General features: G+C 29.6%; 2 protein-coding genes across 5 annotated transcripts in view; both read right to left on the reverse strand.

The window, feature by feature from the left end:
- LOC149058366 (uncharacterized) overlaps positions 1-16,167 on the reverse strand; it is a 476,835-nt gene that overhangs the window by 263,217 nt on the left and 197,451 nt on the right. The gene's annotated exons all lie outside the window — the stretch shown is intronic.
- mys (position-specific antigen beta subunit myospheroid) lies at positions 355-15,815 on the reverse strand. Of its 2 annotated transcripts, none has more exons than XM_015513920.2 (15): positions 15,433-15,815; positions 6,020-6,205; positions 5,563-5,830; positions 5,268-5,496; positions 3,916-4,003; positions 3,384-3,554; positions 3,223-3,321; positions 2,982-3,146; positions 2,586-2,876; positions 2,284-2,526; positions 1,944-2,219; positions 1,705-1,834; positions 1,494-1,640; positions 1,281-1,420; positions 355-1,213 (listed from the first exon to the last, which is right to left on the reverse strand). In XM_015513920.2, the coding sequence occupies exons 2-15, from the start codon at positions 6,185-6,187 to the stop codon at positions 1,145-1,147; spliced, it is 2,484 nt and encodes an 827-aa protein (XP_015369406.1). In that variant the 5' UTR covers positions 6,188-6,205; positions 15,433-15,815; the 3' UTR covers positions 355-1,144. The 2 variants fall into 2 exon arrangements, with proteins under 2 accessions (XP_015369406.1, XP_089076859.1); XM_089220733.1 differs by lacking the exon at positions 3,916-4,003 and adding an exon at positions 5,099-5,183.

A 16,167-nucleotide genomic window follows, 5' to 3' on the forward strand; every position in this document is an offset into this window, starting at 1 on the left:
TCGTTATCTCGAGAGCCACTCTTATCGAACAGTATGCTCGGCTATTGGGGGTTTTTGCGTATCTCTCGCACGACGTTCGGACAGCCGCCGAACGAGCTCCCATGAATAAGTATTGTATCACGTTACGTGAGAAAGAGTTCGAATCGTGAGACCTTGTGCGGAATTTTCAGTTGAACCTCGAACCATGAACACATTAAAATGGCATGACATCTGTTCAAGATTCGAGGCTTTGCGACTTTCACAGTTGAGTCTTACTTCTTGTGTAGGAATATTATCAGTAGGTACATTAATTTCTAAACGACTGCTACTGGATAAGGAAACCGTGAGTTATAAAAAGAAAAACGTACGTCCATATTATATTGTACACAATTTTATTTATTCATATTGTATATTTAAAAGTCAGTCGTTAATGTTATGATACAAAAATATAATGCAAAAAAAAAAATTAGCACGCAAACAATAATTGTTAAGGCACTATATATATATGTATATATTATATATAATATATTAAATATATGCTATTTTAATTGTAACTTCTAATAATTATTAAAGGCACAAAAATTCGATGTTCAGCATTTTTATTTGCAAAAAAATAAGTTTATTTTAAGTTCAAATTCAATGGCGGTTTTAATGTTGGAAGACTAGATGAAAATAATCAATATTTTAAATGTATTTTTATTATTAAGCTCGATTTCAAATTCAGAGATCTGTTTATTAATTTAAAAATAGAATAGAAAATAAATTATGTATACATCAAATATAATATTAAAATAAAATATTAACAAAATAGAAAAAAATATACAGAAAAGGAATTAAAATACATTTAACAAAAATAAATATTAGGAAGTTTCTAAGTAACATGTTTAAGTTATAATTGTTTTTTTTTTTTGCTTACAATAATGCTGCAGAAAATTAAACATTGACAACAATAAATAATGAATCTTTATTTACAAGATACTGATTTCTACTGCAATTATGTTAATTCATGACTTCCAGATGGAAAAAAAACAAAGTGTTAATTTACTATGATTTACAAACTATGGCACGTGTTCTAATTTCTAACAAGAGCTGTAAAAACGAGTGACAGATACTGTGTTTAAGATTTTGTTAGTATACAACATGTAGTTTTGAACACATTTGGATCTTAAGATTTGCCCATATAAGTAGGATTTTTGAATGTTGACGTGGCTTGTCTGTAGATTGGATTTTCAGCCTAAAAAAAATATATGAATTTAATAAAAAAAAAAAAAAAAACGGTTTGTTTATTTAACAATACTTACTGTGTCCCATTTGGCTATCATACGTTCTTTTTCAAACTTCGCAAATTCTCGTCTATCATTAATTGTTGTCAGTAGTTTCCACAGCAACAAAAGAGCCATTCCAATTAATACTATAGCTCCAATCACACCCAATATAATACCTGAAGTTATACATGACAGTTAACTAACATGTACAGAAAAAATTTTAACTAATTACTATATTATAGTACATACCCATGAAGTAAACTTGAGGAGGACATTCACGTTCTTCTTGTGCTCGAATTACAATTTTTCCACTTTGATCATACGTATAAACATAAGCGAAACGACAATCGTCTTGATCATAGTATGAACACATATTTTCATCTTTGTCTTCATTAGCTAAAAATAAAAAATATTATTAAAATAAATGTTTTGTTAAAATAATTAGGTACTCATATTTTACCTTCAGCTACTTTTACTATGATTGGTTTGATTGTGCAACTTTTTTCACATTCTTCAGGAGACATAGAACCAGTCTTATATACAAGACATTGAATACATTCTTTAAATTCTTGACATCTACCTGGACAAGTCTGAATCACACAACAGTTTAAATTAATAATATTGTTTTACAAAAAGTTAATTAAGAAATGTATATTAACACAAACTACACATCAACATAATAAAATTTTAATGGCTTACTGGGCATTTTTGACAGTATTTTCCTGAATATCTTATACCGTTTTCTTCAGAGCACTTACATTGACCACATTCACAATTTCCACGACCAGAACATATTTCATTACTACCATCCATTATACATGTTTCATTTGTAGCATGACAATCACATGATTCACCTGTCCATCCTGGGATACACTTGCACACACCACAGTCACATGTACCATAACCACCACATAAAGCACCACCAGATCGATCACAAGAGAAATTATCACATTCACAGTATGTACCATAAACTCTCTGAAACATATTTTTATTATCAGTTACATCAACCTAAATAATTTACATTAAAAGTTAATTTTACCTCTTCTGGATTAGATCTAGCTTGACAATCACATTGCCCACAGTTACATTCTCCGCGACCTGAACAATTTATTTCCGAGTCATTGTTCAACCGACAGCCAGATACCATGTATGTATCATTACCGTGGCGGTTATTGTTAGCATCACATTCACACATACGACCAAAGTGCATTGAATCGCATTCACAAACACCACATTTTAATGTTCCAGCTCCACGACAGTCAGGTGATTTCTCAATATAATCCTAAATTACATTTTGAATAATTTATCTATACTATTTGGCATTATGAAGTTGTTACTTACAGGATGACCAACATTTTCACACGGACATTCGCACTGCATATCTAATACCACAGTTAATGATTCATTAATACCAACAGGGTAAATTTGAAAAGTCTGTGTCCAATCTTTGCGATTTGGTGGACATGATGTAACTTCAATTTCAGCTTGAAAATTGACAACAGTGCCAACTTTAAGCCCATCACATTTATTTGTTTGTTTTAATACACCATCTTTATCAAGACAGCTTGAATAATATGTAACTTTTATAGCACTAGATGCTGTATCTCTCATTTCTACAGAAGATGATATTTTCTGTAATACAATTAATAGTTATTAAGATTCTATAATACAGAGCAAGATCATTGAATGAATTGTAATAAAAAATATTATTATATTAGAAAATATAATATTTCTTACACTGTACTGATCTTTAACTAAATCAACAACATTCTCAGAATTTTCAGATAGAGTACCAGCTGAAGCTCCTTCAATATGTTGCATTAGACGTTCATAAACATTTATTTGTTCTCTTGTTACAGCAAAGATCATATTGATTGAGTTTTGTCTTACTTTTAAATTTATCTAAAAAAATGTTTAATCAGATCAAAAGTAAAATAAGTACCTTAGTAAGTTATAAGCACATAGATATAGTTGTTACCTGTGATATTGATGGATAATCTTGTAAAGACGAATGTGTATAGGTACCTCTATTATCAAGATGACAACGGCCATCATTTGGTTTTATAATGCCACCAAGCTAAATATATAATGAATTGGTTAATGATTTAAAATATAAATTAATTAATATAGAAATCTTACTTTTCCATCACCAGCATAATGAAATCCAGCATCGGTTGAGAATAACAATAACCGTCTGGCACGCTCTCTCCAACCAATTTGTTCGCGACATACAATGGCTTGCATAATAGCATCAAAACCACCTTCTGGTGCATCTAAATTACCTGAAACAGGTGCTCTTTGGACCTCACCCTAAATTGAGTATTAGATTCAATCAATAAATATATTAAACAAATATTTTACATGCATTTAATTACACAATTAATACCATAATAACTAATAAACAAATTTAAAATTAATCATGCAACAGAAACATATAAACAAGCTGTAAGTCAATCACATTTTTAAGTAAAATAATTTAATAAGTGGGCACGATAAATAAAAGTTTATTAAATGTTGATAATAGCAATAAAAATAATATATTTATTTTTGTCAGTAACACATTTTTGAAAATTAGACATAGTGAAAAATTACAAAATTATGTTAGTATTAATAAATAATGTTTAGTCAATAGTTATTCTTTATGATGATGTATAGTTTTCAATGGACTTACGGCAAATTTATTAGTGTCTTGACTGAGAGACATGACATTTTGAAATCCATATGGAGGAGCTTCACAACGAGGACATGGCTTCACCAAGCTGGATATTATACAAGCACACAAAAAATTATTACAAAATAAGTTTTGTAATAATCACACAATTACAGAACAATAGTGAAATACTATGTGCACAACAAGCATAATATCCCTTATTAAACATAGATAGCCATATGGATATGAATATGATTTATCAATTATAATTTACTTAAAACAAATATACTCCATGTATTTATTTGAAGTATTAAAAATAGGATAATGTTTTGCCTAGTGTATAAATAAAAACATCTACAACAAATAAAAATGTAAAAGCTAAGAAATATTATTTTTAAACAATCTAAACTACGCATGAAACTGATATACTTGTACATATTGAACTTACAAGTCATGCAAATACATATAATACAACTATAGGAGTATTTTTTATTTTAACCAAATTATAATAAAAAGTATTTTATTTAAACCATAACACATTAAAATGTTTGATTGAAAAATTTTTATTACTAAATATAATATGTACTATTAAAATAGTACATTACTTTTTAAAATATTTATATATTTATTAAATACCCTAAAAAATACCGTCACATAATCACATAACCATATTAAAATGTAAAATAAATGTAAATCCTTGATTCTAGATACAGAATAATCATATATAACTTTGATCAGTTTAAAAATAATGAATAGATACTTATTATTTGTACATTTTATAAACAAGACATGTATGGACATGTTCCTTTTCCTCAAAGAAATGGATTAATGGAGAGATGACTTCGGCTTTCCTCATACAATGTTTCGGAACAATCGTTTTTAAATAAACGATAAAAGATGATAACTGATGACAGATTGTATATTGGAAAATATATTTGCAAAATTTTTAATAGTAAATATGTTATTAGTGTTATTTTACGAAACACAACAACATTTTCTATTTTTGAAAATTAAATTTACAAGTATCAGCTCTCTCCATTTCCCGCGCATATAATGTTTTCTAAAGACACCTATGTATAAACTTGCGATAGATACAATAAAGATATTATTCAAATGCATATATACGTAATATATACAACATTGATTTATTTGTAGATGGATTATACACATTTTGTCTTGAGTTCAATTTAGATCAATAACTTACTGAGAATAAATCAGTGTTCGAATTCAACGACAACTGATTACGAAAACCATATGAATGAGCACAGAATTCGCATGGAGATTCAACTCTAACCCAAGAAAAACCACGCAAAAATAAGTTTTATACTGATTCAAACAAATTTATAAAAACCAAAGACAACTATTCAACTTACTTTTTTGGCATCGTATTGACATATGGCATGACAACTTTGTCAACAAAGCTACCAAATCCAAGTCGAAAATTTGAGGTAATATTTCGCATACTTTCAGCCAGTAAATTTCCAAGAGCGGATAATTTTTCTTTGTCGTCCTCCATTGAATTAGATAGGTCCATCAAATAATACAAGTCCACAGGATAATCTTCGGCTTGTGCATAATTCACAGCTATTCTATGGGCTTCATCTAAAAATAATGTCATAAATTGTTATGAAAATATACACAAATACAATAATTTGAAAAATAACTTACTTATTCTAAGCTTAAGAGATACTTGTTGAGGAGAGATTTGTACAGCATCGTGTGTAGAACTCGCTGCTGATCCTTTAAAGGCTGAAGTAGAGGAGCCGCTGGAACTACTAACACTAGATGCATAAGAATTTGTATTTTTCCTGGCTTTTTGAAGTTCACGCGAATCCAATATCTTGTACTCATTTTTAGGATTATTAACATAGCGTTCATTACATTGTACCATGTTAGAGTTAATGTTTGATTGAAAACATCGTTTTCCATCAAATTTCTACAAATATAAAATACAAATTGTATTATACGATTGCAATAATTTATAAAGTAATTAATAAACCTACTAATAATAAAAAAAGATATCAGCATTTCACAAATATTGTTAAAATAAATTATTATGATTAATAAACGAAGAAACAAAGAATAAATATCGATGACTAATGATTTTTTTTTTTGCTGAACGTACCGGTTGAGCACACCAAGCGCACGTTGGAGTTTGTATACATTCATGACAGGTCTGTTTAAGAACACAAGGATTCTGTCTGATTAATTGTTGTTGTATTTCGTCTGCATAACAAAAGCCTAATGTCAACAAGGCAACTGTCAACATTATCATCATTAGTATTTTATTCATTTTGGTTTGAATGATAATCTGAAAAAAATATGAAGTTTTTTAAAATACAAACGATGTGTAATGTTTTATTAACAATCGATGAAAATGTTTAAATTTCTATTTTTTATTAAAACCATTTTTATAAAATAAATTTTAAAACACAACGATATTAGGTCAGCCTACTATAAATAAAAGTTTTACATGCTCCGATGTTTAATAGCGGAAACTAGTTACAGAAGAACCACAAGAACTTAAGATTGTAAAAATTGTCTGACAAAAGTAAAAAGTACAAAACCGGTCATAAAGATTAATACGAGTATGATGAGTTCGAATAGACAAATTGAAGTAACATTTTAAGCAATTCAAAAAAGGATTTCACATGTAAAGTTGTACCAAATACATACTAATTATTTATATATTGTGAATAGTTGATATGATTTCAATATTTCATGAAAAATACGACAAGATCACATAATTAAGTAAGGCTGCTTAATTAAAACGAGTGGGTAATTAAGTCTACTGAAACTGAAGTAGTAAAGTCTTAAGTATTTTTAGGGAACGAAAATTTGAAATTTAGAGAAAAATGTCTTCTATAACATCAAGCAATTCCGCGGCCACAATCGCCACATTGATATTATTGTAGATGAAAATAAATTTACAATTATTTCTAATACACGCCTCAAAAATGTACCGGATGATAACAGTTATAATGGGATCACACATAGAATGATCGAGAACCATATAAGGAAACGTCACGTTGCGCACGTACCTCGTTTTAAAAACACAGAAATCGCGATGTTTTAAATGTGCGTCATAATTTTCTTAGCAATTTTACAATTTAGATATACTCTGTATGACTATGGCGCAGTAAATAAAAGTAATGGCTTGTAGCTTATACAAAGCCTTAAGAAAACAGAAATGTTTTGCGAAAGGGCGTCGATGGCTTAAAGCTAACCCTACTGGTCATCACCAAATCGCTCGTCCTATTTAAAATTTGAAAACATTTTATTGTTAATTATTTATTTTTGCATTCATCATATAATAATATAAGCAATAATATCAGCAATAATAGATATCACATTATTTCCAAATTATTTTGAAAACGTACAACGAAATGAACCTTAGTTCACAACGGCATTTATTACGTCGTCGTACTAACTTGAATAATATTTATTTCCGTAGTCTTCCGGAACCGCAGTAATCGAGTTTTAAATAATATGTACAATTAATGTACAATAATACAATAATAATATAATAACATAAATGTATTCTTCCCGCGCTGCGCGTTATGAGTTTTTGGCCGTAAAATAGAAATGCTTCTTTTGGCCTACATGGCTCATTAACGTTGCACAGCGTCGACGGCCGCTGTATAGAACCGCGCCAAGGTCCACCTCTTAACCACTCCCCCCACCAAAAAAAAAATATACAAAAATCTCAACCCATCCGTCGGTATTGCAAGATGCAATCGTTGTTTACGGTGCGGCCATATGCGGCATTCGGCGTCAAAAATGCGATCCACGGGCCGACAAACGCCACGTTCGTTTCGGAAAAGGTCGAGTCTGCGTGACAAAAGTCGCATCTACGACCAGCACGCGACCCTGGCCCCATTGGCAACCGACAAATGGTCGAATAACACGAACATGTGTCGGGTCGGGTGGCAATGCGTGGAAGGCAGCCTGCACCAGGGAGACGGTAACGATGGCGTGGCCCGGATGAGGCGGCGGTCGGAACGCCTATACAACAAACCGACTTAATACGTCGTGGGCGCGTGGTGGAAACCACTAACCAATCTGTTCCCACACGGCCGCGTATTGCTAATACTTTCGTTGAACTAATAATTATTTTACTATGGTACGATTTTTTTAAACTTCGAAATTCGCTGCCGGGACAAAAACAAAATTGTAACTTTACAGAAAAATGAAAATTTAAAATACTTATACCTACGGACTACGACATTTGTCTCATCACTTCATACGAGTTTAATGATCAATTATTTTAATCGAAATAGTAAATAATCAGAACAGTTTGCTTTTAACAGTCTGCGATTAATCGCTTTTTAAAAGTCCACTGTTCGGTCCTTTCGGAAAAATTAGCCACGGTAATATTATAAAAAATTCTTGGAACGAAAATTCGACAATTAAAACAGTGTTGGTCTATAGAGCCTGGAGATGGAGGTGTCTTTAAAGTTGTAATTATTTCGCTATTTTTACGCAATTCAATGTTGTGACTGTTATAATTATTATTGACAATAAGCACGCAGACTAATACCTAACTTATTTCTCTAAGTTCGTCTTTGGAGGGTTATACCGAATTTATATCAATACACAGTTGATTCATCCTCAAACTCTGGATCTAGAAAGCTTGATTGGGAAAAAGCATTCAACAGAATCCTATTCTTAACATTTTTATTTATTTTTATCATTCCAATTCTGAATTCATGGTTTCAGTTAGTTTCAGACTTTTAATATTAGTCGTTCTTTAATATCGTACTTTAGGCTGCGTATCATCCATAATCTGCTAATCACTAATTAAAATTGGGTTTGGTACGCAATCGAGGCCTTCTTTTGTCTTTATTTTTTATAAAATATTTTAATTAATAGACAAATTTTAATGTGATGGGTGGGCTTGTTTTTTTTTCATCACAAAGTTTGGTGAAACGAGGAGAGATATTTGATAAAGCTACTCTCAATTCTTTGCTGACATCCAGTCTTCCACGGTATACTTAGACTTCATTGATGCTAGGGCAGAAAATCCTGTTTCGCACAAATACATAGTTGCAAATGGGACTAATATTCTCATGGCTTCTTCAAACAATATCGGGCACTCTTCTTTCTCATTCATTTACAATTTTTTTTTTCTACCAATGCAATGTTGATTTTAAAATTGTCTTGCGCCCCCCTGGAGGGTCGCGCCCCACACTTTGAGAACCTCTGTATTAATCAATTGTCTTGCTCTTATTTCTTCATTAATCGATTTTAAAATTGTTTTTTTTGATATTGATGTTCTTTTCTATAGCAATGAAAGCCATAGGTATCACATTTTATTCCTCATAGGGGTTATAAATAACCTTTACATTTTATCTGTATAATTAATTATGATCGTATTTGTATGAAAAAAAAAACTATTAGATAAAAGTGATGTACACATTATACTATGAGATTTAATTGTGAAAAATAATTGTATGGTTTGAAAAAAATAAAAATTGCCAGATATAAGTTATATAATTGCGTGAATTATTGCATTTAACTATAACTATAAGAGGGAAGGAAATGGTGGAAATTTCTTTTGATTTTTTTGTTAGCGTAAACTAGCTTCACCTCCTTATACAAGGCCATGAGCCGGAAATCGCGCTGTGTTGGCGATTATTCATCTTGAGAAACGCGTGCGCGTTTATCAATGAAATCATAGGATAAAAATACACAAACCACAAGATATTCACGTCCCCACCACCGACAGACGATCACGTCACAAGTGACGTTTGTCCGAGAGTGAACAACGAAATGGGTAAAAGAATGGTTGTTTCCTCTTCTCTATTCGTCTTTAAAGGCCGCGGCGATGACGAGGTGTAAACTATTTCTCTACCTCCACCTGTTGTCGCGGACTTTAGACAGCAAGGATTTGAAAAAAAATACCAGTCGAACGGCCGCAGCCTTATAAGGATTTGATGGACAGCTTATCCGGTGCATACGCGTGAGTGAGCGTGTGCGCGCGAGACTGTAGCATGTGTGTTACGGTTATACGATATCATATTTTTGTAACAATCTGACACAAAACTACATATAATACACAGTTTAGACGAAATAACAAGCCAAGCGGCCGTGATTGTTCGTTACTGAATTAAGAAGACGTTTACAACTTATCAATATTGATATCAAATTAAATATTATTAGCATGTAAGCAAACTGCAGCAAACGATGTGTATACGGTCATCAGCCAATTTTGGCGAAAACATTTTGACTATTGTTTCACTGTATACAAATATAAAATACATTTGTTTAAAAATTATATATTATTACATAAATATATGTAGTAGTACACATGCGAGTTTTGTTGTTTTGTAACAACTGAAGCTTAGAAGCAAGCGTTATTAGTTCATTACTGTCGACACAGGTTATAATTTAGGCTAATGGGTTAGCCTTAGCTAGAGTTCTTTTTCCGTTCACGTTTAGATAATCCACTATCAGGTCGATCGGAAACAGTTGTCAGGGTGTCGTCATTATTATTTACATATCAAAGGAATATTTGTTATCTACGCTCAACCTATTATATGTATCGTCGTCATTCTGCATGTACCCTTACGATTGTTCAGGGCATTCCAGATTCCATCGTATTAATCAGCATATCGATTACAAATAATTTTCAATCTACAAGTGCAACATTCGAGCCATTATCTATCATACATATCACTATTTGCGTATGGGCGTATGGTAAAAATGGTTTACATTTAAAAATTTAAAATAGCATATAATAGATGTCCTATATTGGGTCACAAAATAATATTATTTTACATTCGAGGTTAAACAATAATTATTATAGGAAATATGAAACAAATTATGCGATACCTACAATAGGCAACAGATGAGTGTGAATAAAAATGTTTATTATGTCACTTAATATCTTAAAATAATATAGCGCCGTAACGAAAATACTCAACTAATGGGAGAAATGGGTATGTCGATCACTGGGGCTTTTAAAATTAACAGACAAAAAACCCACTGCCCTTTTTTCTGTATTTGATAATCAATTTCAAAACGGATCAGCGGCGTAGATATGTTTTTTTTCTGGGAGGGGGGGTTAAAAATATATTTATGACACAAATTACAAGTTATTAGTTAAACTAAACGTCATTTTTATTTTGTTTCAAATTGGTATTAATTCCATCATCGAAAAATGCAAAAAAAAGATTACTTTAAAAATAATCAGTATCACAGAAGATAAAATACCAATAAAAAGTTTTTTTTGGGTGGTTGGGGGGGTGGAAACCCCTTACCCCCCCCCCCGTAACTACGCCACTGATTGTGTTGTATGAAAAAATTGTTACGAAATACGGTTTAACCAATTCGTCAATAATAATAATAAAGTAAAATTATTGTGGAATCAGTGTAGAAAAATATAATATAATATATTAGGTTCAGGCATATAGTATATTTTATATTCTAGCGATTTGCATTAATGTGTTTTATTAGTCATTACACTTTTACACAATCATTTTATAAAAACAATTTACAATTTTAAAATACACATAACTCACTTTAAAATAAAAATATAATAAAAAGCCTACGAGATGCTCTCGATAATAATGTTACCTTTAATTTTTGTAAGAGGTCAATTTACTCTAAATTTTAAACTAACGGAGCTAAACGTGTTCTGCTGAGCATAAAATTTGCTACGTTACTTGTTTGTAAGACGAAGACAACATATTATGCGGGTATAGCGTCCTCTTAAATTGTCAATTACATAATATTGAACAAAATTCAAGATACTTCAAAGTTCATAATAATTCAAAGTATTTAGACTACCACAAGTACTAAAAGATAGGACATAAATACCTTTTTTTTTAAGTATTCAATTTTTTAATTAACATTAAATGACAACTTATTAATATTATTCATACCACATATTATTAGGTAGGCATTAAATAACACATAAACGAATACATTTTCTGAGAATAATACAAAATATTTAGATTTAATTTATTAAAGATAGTAGATACCTACATAACAGTATTCATTTTTATGTTCTTGTGAACTAATTAAAATAAATTTTTTATTTTTAAACATCATCAAAAGACAACGTCATATTATTTAAATTAAGCTACGATATATGTATTTATTTTGTTAGCCTAATGGGTATGTTATAAATTTTATTTCAAATTGAATACTACATGATATTATTCTATTGATTTTATAAATATTTAAATATTAATAAAATATATTCTATGGCCTTGAAAGTTAACCAGGGAAATTAAGCATAATATATTAATTTATAAAACATCATATACATTTATACACCTATAAAATAATTACAGCTTACAATTTAGGTATATAAATATTAATAAAATGATTATGGATACTAAGAATTGTATAGAAAAATACTTTTAACATATTATTATCTACTTGCCACACAGCTTATTTTAATAATAGATTTGACCTACTTCATAGTAATGCATTAGTTTTATTCAGATTTTAAATTTAGTTTAATCAAGTTGTATAATTAAAAGATTTCAATATTAACAAATTACAAAAGAAGTTTTATTTAATGTAGGAACATTTATGTTTTATTCTATGTAGTGTTGCATTGTAAGTTAGTTAAGGTATAGTTTTAAATTTCAGAATGTATAATGATGTTGAGTCAATGAATGTCATTTACAAGAAAAATCATAATTTAGTCAGCCAAAATGTATATTTATTGAAGGAAAAAGCACAGCTCATTAGTTGTATTATCGTTTTTAGATCACAAAGGAGTGAAGGCGTAAAAATATAAATAATTCCCAAATTAAGTAGGTTTATCAATATAATAGATTTTTCATTGATGGAGTAAATTTTTAGGTAGGTATCTAAGTATATCATTTTATTTTATATAATACACACTTGTTATGATAAAGACAAATGCTACCATTTAATATTTTATTAGACATTGTTAATTTAAATAAAAATATACAAGAAAGCTATTTACTCATTTGCAATGTGAATTCATTTGTTAATTGAATGTGTTTAACTTTTACTAACAACTATTCTACATTAAAATATTTTGAAAATTGAAACGTTTAAAAACAATATTTATGTAAATATGAAAATTTTGGAATACTACAACTAGGTATGTCATACAGAAATATATCATATTTCTTAAATATGATATTATGAAAACAAGTAATACAAATAAGATATATTTGATTTATGTTAAATTAATTTGAAATGAATAAATTTATGTTTAAATAGATAAATGTTTAAAACATGACTTAAGCAAGTAAGTAGACTTATACAACTAAGATATACAATGTATTATTAAGGTTGATACAATAGGTACAATAATAGCTATTTATTTTCTATTAATTGTCTATGGTATTTAGTCATTGTTAATGACTAGACCAAGCAAGATATAATTCAAGATCAAGTAACATAACACTTACTGTATTTGTTGAAAGAATTTGTCAAATGTTTTAAGCTTTACCATTTAGTGAACCAATTAATCAAAAAATCAGGTATATTACCTATACTGAAATATTAATATTATAATCTAGTATAAGCTAGGCTATTAAATATACAAATAATATTATTAATTACTTTGTAATTTTAGAAGTTTTTATCAGTATGTGTTGTTTTCATCACATATTTTATTATAATAACAGTATACCATGAATATTCTGAATAGGAACCTTAAATGGTAATTTTTAAACCAATTATCTTAATGAATATTTTTTCCTGTGTTTTATAATAAAATGAGATTCAGAAATTGTATATACTACCTATGTACTTAATTGTTAACTTATAACGAATAAATAAATAAAAAATTGGGTTGGTGGGTAATTAACATTTTTAAACTGTATATGCTCTTAAAATACCTCTGAGTGCCACTCTACCTACCTTAATATTCATTTACTAGTTTGTTACATTTTTGTTTCATTATTATTTTTAATTACTTATAAACAAATTAGATATTGATTAACACAATTAAATAGTTACTAATGTCTATAGATTTCTCCAGGAATAACTGTTGTCTAAAGATACCATATTATGTACAATTAATTTTTTTAATGAAGGATGGGTAACAACTTATTCTCTATACTTTAACTGCTAAACATCTATTGTTAATAAATATCCCACTAAAATTTACTAGGTAACTTTAAGATGGATAAATGGGTATTTAATTACTTTATAATTGCACATTTAAAAAAAATATCTTTATGGGTTGAGATTACAAGAAGTAAGGGCATTTAAAACTAAATTATTATACAAATTTAGAATAATATAATAAATAAATTTTGCTGACTGCTGTGTTATATCGATTCAACACAATTGTAGGAATATGAATAATATGATATACAGGGCCGTATTTAGGAATTTGACACCAAGGGGCAACAAAAAAATATGTCTCATTAATCATTATACAAAATACAAATTTAAATTTAAATTATAAAAAATTAGCCCCCCCTCTCCTACTCAGCCGCCCGGGGAAACAGTACCCTGTAGCTCCCCCCTAAATACGGCTCTGATGATATAATATTAAACCATTGGTGTTTATTTAAGAGCTTATGTTAAAATATCTTATTTTTTCAAGGACCTAATAAAATTACCTATAGGAAGGCTGGTTACTGATTAATAAACCTTAAAAAAATAGCAAGTGTCTTGTGAACATACTGTAATATTTTTTTTTTAAACGAGTCTAACATACATTCACCTAGATAACTATGGGTAGGTTACCTATATGCAATTTAAATTTATAAGGTCTCCTTTAGCTTAAAATGCAAAAGCACTAGGTGTCCATGACATGACATATAATATTGCATAACAATATTGAACATTTTACTATAATATTTTAATAGGTACCTAGTACAATAAAGTTAGGAATCTATTAACCATTTCTATACTTAGATATATATTATAAAGTAAAAACCTACCAAATATAAGAAATGTATTTGATGGTAAAAATAATATATTTACATAAGATATCTACTAAAGAATTCTTATTAGGAAAACTAAAAGCACATAGTATCTATCTATCAGATTTTCTTTAGTAATATTATATAGAGTATTTAATGCAATAAGTAAAAACAGAGTTCCATAATGTCAACAAATATTCAATGTAAACATTTTATGTTAGTTTAACATATCAACTGAAATTCTATTTTAATATTAGAAATTTATTTTTATGATTAGGTAGCTAGAGATTTATTTCACTAGAATAGACATTTATGCAAATGTTATTGTATAGATATTAGTGTATTACCTAACTGCATTAGTTTTTAGCTGACATGGGCCAAGCAATGCGCAAACAGTTTGATCCCTATTTAGTGAAGACTTCAAGGAAAAAAGGTTATGAAGTGACAAGTAAATATAGTATTCAAAACAGAAATAAAAACAATAATAATTGTTTATCAGAAACAGCAAATAATATGTTAGGTAATATGCATATTTGTCGGTGTAAAAAGTTTTACTCATACATGCAGAATGACTCATAAAGTGGACAATATTGACAGTCACTCCTCATTTACACAAGTACTCACTACCTACTGAAATATCTATAATTAATGACATATTTGTACTTACCCACAATAGTGTATAATACGAGTACCACACTGTAGTGATTTATCAATGGTAACTGGACTGTAGCAGAGCTAATAAAATTGTTAAAACGGCAGCGGAGGCAATGGTGTCAGCCTCGTAGAACACACATTTACGCCGCTTCCGATGGTATTTTAATGTGCCTGCGGTAGTTTCGAGTGAGCATTTTAATCAGATATCGTTTAATAAAAGATGGAATACAGAAATGCAATTTTTTTAGATAAAAACGTTTAAAAAGACTTCACGTCATTTTATACACTACACCAAACGGGTCACTTCTAACTTGCTATATACGTTCAGTGTACGCATTGACACGGCAGCGGCGCACAAGCACACGGACAGACGGCAACGGACGGACGACATCGGCGACGGGAAAAAATGTATCTCTAAAAATGGGCAGCCCAACCCACGTCCCCAACACCACAACAACCGTGGTTATGAGACGTAAGGTAATAACAGTAATAAGGTGAGACGACTTAGGTTATCCTTATCACCTTATCAGAATTTTTTTTTGTTTGCTCAACGAAGGTATTGAATCCATAGATAATAAAGATTCTTAATTATCTATGATTGAATCAATCTATAATTATTATTATAATCATTCTATAATCAATCAATCAATCCACGTCCTTGTATTGAATAAACTTCGTAGAACATAAAAGTATAAGGTTTATGGTTGCTACTTATCACGTCTTGTCACTTTGTCAGTAAAGTAAGGTT

The sequence above is a fragment of the Diuraphis noxia genome, unplaced genomic scaffold, assembly GCF_037042655.1.
Source record: "Diuraphis noxia isolate RWA-SAM2 unplaced genomic scaffold, SU_Dnox_SAM2 contig0002, whole genome shotgun sequence".
Lineage (NCBI taxonomy): Eukaryota > Metazoa > Arthropoda > Insecta > Hemiptera > Aphididae > Diuraphis > Diuraphis noxia.